The following is a 2,210-nucleotide window of genomic DNA, read 5'->3' on the forward strand; positions in this document are numbered from 1 at the left end:
GAGCCGCACCCGGAGCTGCAGCGACCCCCCGCCCAAGAACGGGGGCCAGCCCTGTCCCGGGGAGGCCCTGCAGAGCCAGCCCTGCAACCTGCAGCCCTGCGGGGACACCCAAGGTAGGGGACGGGGGGGCGCCGTGAGGGGGACATGGAGGTGGGGGGGATGGGGATGGGGACGGGGATAGGGCGCTGTGCGGGGGCACGGGGATGTGTGCAGCACGGGGGTGGCACGGGGCAGCACCCCGTCCTCACAGCACCCTCTGCCCCCCCAGACTGCGGCCCCAGGATGGTGCTGGTGCGGGCAGGGGACTGCGCGCGGGGCCTGGTGCCCCCCTGTCCCCAAGCCTGCGGGGACCTGAGTGCCACCACGAGCTGCCAGAGCCCCTGCCAGGAGGGTGAGTGACCCCCAGGAGGGGCTGGGGGTGGCGCGGGGTGCCGGTGAGGGCGCAGCGGGGCTGAGCCGGTGCCGCCGGGCAGGCTGCCGGTGCCCGCCGGGGCTCTTCCTGCAGGAGGGCGCCTGCGTCAATGCCAGCCAGTGCCACTGTCACCTGGGCCAGCAGCGCTGGCTGCCCGGCCACGTCTTCCTGCGGGACAACTGCAGCCAGTGGTGAGCAGCAGCACCGCGCCCCCTGCCCTGCCCGCAGCCGGGGACACCCAGCACACTGCCCCGTGGCTGCTCCTCGTCCCCGTCCCCACGGCTGAGCCCAGCTTCTGTCCCCAGCGTGTGCCAGGACGGGGTGGTGACGTGCGAGGACCTGTCCTGTCCCATCGCCTGCGGCTGGTCTGCCTGGTCGCCGTGGACCCCCTGTGACCGCAGCTGTGGCGTGGGGACGCAGGAGAGGTTCAGGTGCGGGGCTGGGGAGGGGGCCCGGCCCCGCGGTGCTTGGTGGGGACAGGGGACAACGCAGCGCCATCCCCACAGGTCCCCTTCCAACCCTGCGGCAGCCCACGGCGGAGCCCCGTGTGACGGGGACGCCCGGGAGGTGCGCGAGTGCCACACGCCCTGCGGCCCCGGTACGTGCGCCCCGCGTCCCGGCCATGGCAGGGGGTGCTCCAGGGACCCCCACCACCCCAGGGACAGGACGGCTGCCGTCCCCTCTGCTCACACCGCCCCAGGTGGGGGTGACTTGGGGGTGCCCGTGGTGGCTGCTCCTGTGCCACGCATCCGTCTGTCCCCGCAGAGCCGAGCAGCGGCTGGAGCGCCTGGACCCCCTGGTCCCCCTGCTCCCGGAGCTGCTTCCACCACGTGGACCACCGCGGGCGGCGGCGACGATTCCGGCACTGCCAGGGGCCGGGGCTGGCGGGCACCTGCCCAGGGCTGGGGGAGCAGGAGGAACCCTGCGACACGGCCCCCTGCCCGGGTGAGCGCTTGGGGCGCGCTGGGGCCATGGGGGGCTGCTGGGTGCCACCAGAGCCCTGGGTCTGGGGGACGCTGGACCCGCCGGGGAGCCCCTGCTGCAAGTGGGGGTCCCGGGGTGTTTGGTGAGGGGGGGTCACGAGCCCGTCTCCCCGCAGTGGCAGGGGTCTGGATGCCCTGGTCCTCCTGGTCCGAGTGCTCGGCTCCCTGCGACGCCGGCGTGCAGACGCGCAGCCGGGCCTGCGCCCCCCCCGCCTTTGGGGGGGCCGAATGCGCGGGCCCCCTCCTCCAGACCCGCGACTGCAACGCCCAGCCCTGCGGAGGTGGGTGCCCAGCGGGACGCGGGGCCGTGGCTCCTGGGGGGGCCGATGCCGAGCCCCGCTGCCCGCTCTCCCCGCAGCGCAGTGCCCCGGAGCCATGCGGTACCGCACGGCCGAGGAGTGCCGGAGCCAGGGGGGGCCCTGCCCGCGGCTCTGCCGGGACCTGGGGCCCGGCGTGGCGTGTGCCGCGCGGTGCCAGCCCGGCTGCCACTGCCCCGCCGGGCTCCTGCTGCAGAACGGGACCTGCGTGCCCCCCGGCCGCTGCCTCTGCCACCACCGCGGCCGCCTCTTCCAGCCCGGTGACACCGCCGCCCTCGACGCCTGCAACAACTGGTGGGGGTGACAGTGGGGATGGGGTCTGTCTGGGGGGCCCCGGGGGGTCCAGACCTACTTCGTCCCCTTGCTTACGTCCCCTCTCGTGCAGCACCTGCGTGGCCGGGGAGATGGTGTGCGGCACGGAGCCCTGCCCAGGTACTGACCCAGCGGGGGTCACGAGGGTGAGGGGGGGTCCCGGTGCCTCCTGGTGCTGGGGGGGGG

At 75.4% G+C, this 2,210-nt stretch overlaps 1 protein-coding gene across 1 annotated transcript; it reads left to right on the forward strand.

Moving 5' to 3' along the window:
* The first annotated feature begins 30 nt into the window (after positions 1 to 30).
* Positions 31 to 2,016, forward strand: LOC118157013 (SCO-spondin-like). Its single transcript, XM_035311268.1, has 8 exons — positions 31 to 113; positions 269 to 391; positions 474 to 603; positions 718 to 843; positions 919 to 1,010; positions 1,178 to 1,300; positions 1,512 to 1,676; positions 1,754 to 2,016. Exons 2-8 carry the CDS (start codon positions 283 to 285, stop codon positions 2,014 to 2,016), a joined length of 1,008 nt encoding a protein of 335 aa, XP_035167159.1. The 5' UTR covers positions 31 to 113; positions 269 to 282.
* Positions 2,017 to 2,210: the final 194 nt, after the last annotated feature.

The sequence above is a fragment of the Oxyura jamaicensis genome (genome assembly GCF_011077185.1).
Source record: "Oxyura jamaicensis isolate SHBP4307 breed ruddy duck chromosome 2 unlocalized genomic scaffold, BPBGC_Ojam_1.0 oxy2_random_OJ71487, whole genome shotgun sequence".
In the NCBI taxonomy this organism is placed as follows: Eukaryota; Metazoa; Chordata; class Aves; order Anseriformes; family Anatidae; genus Oxyura; species Oxyura jamaicensis.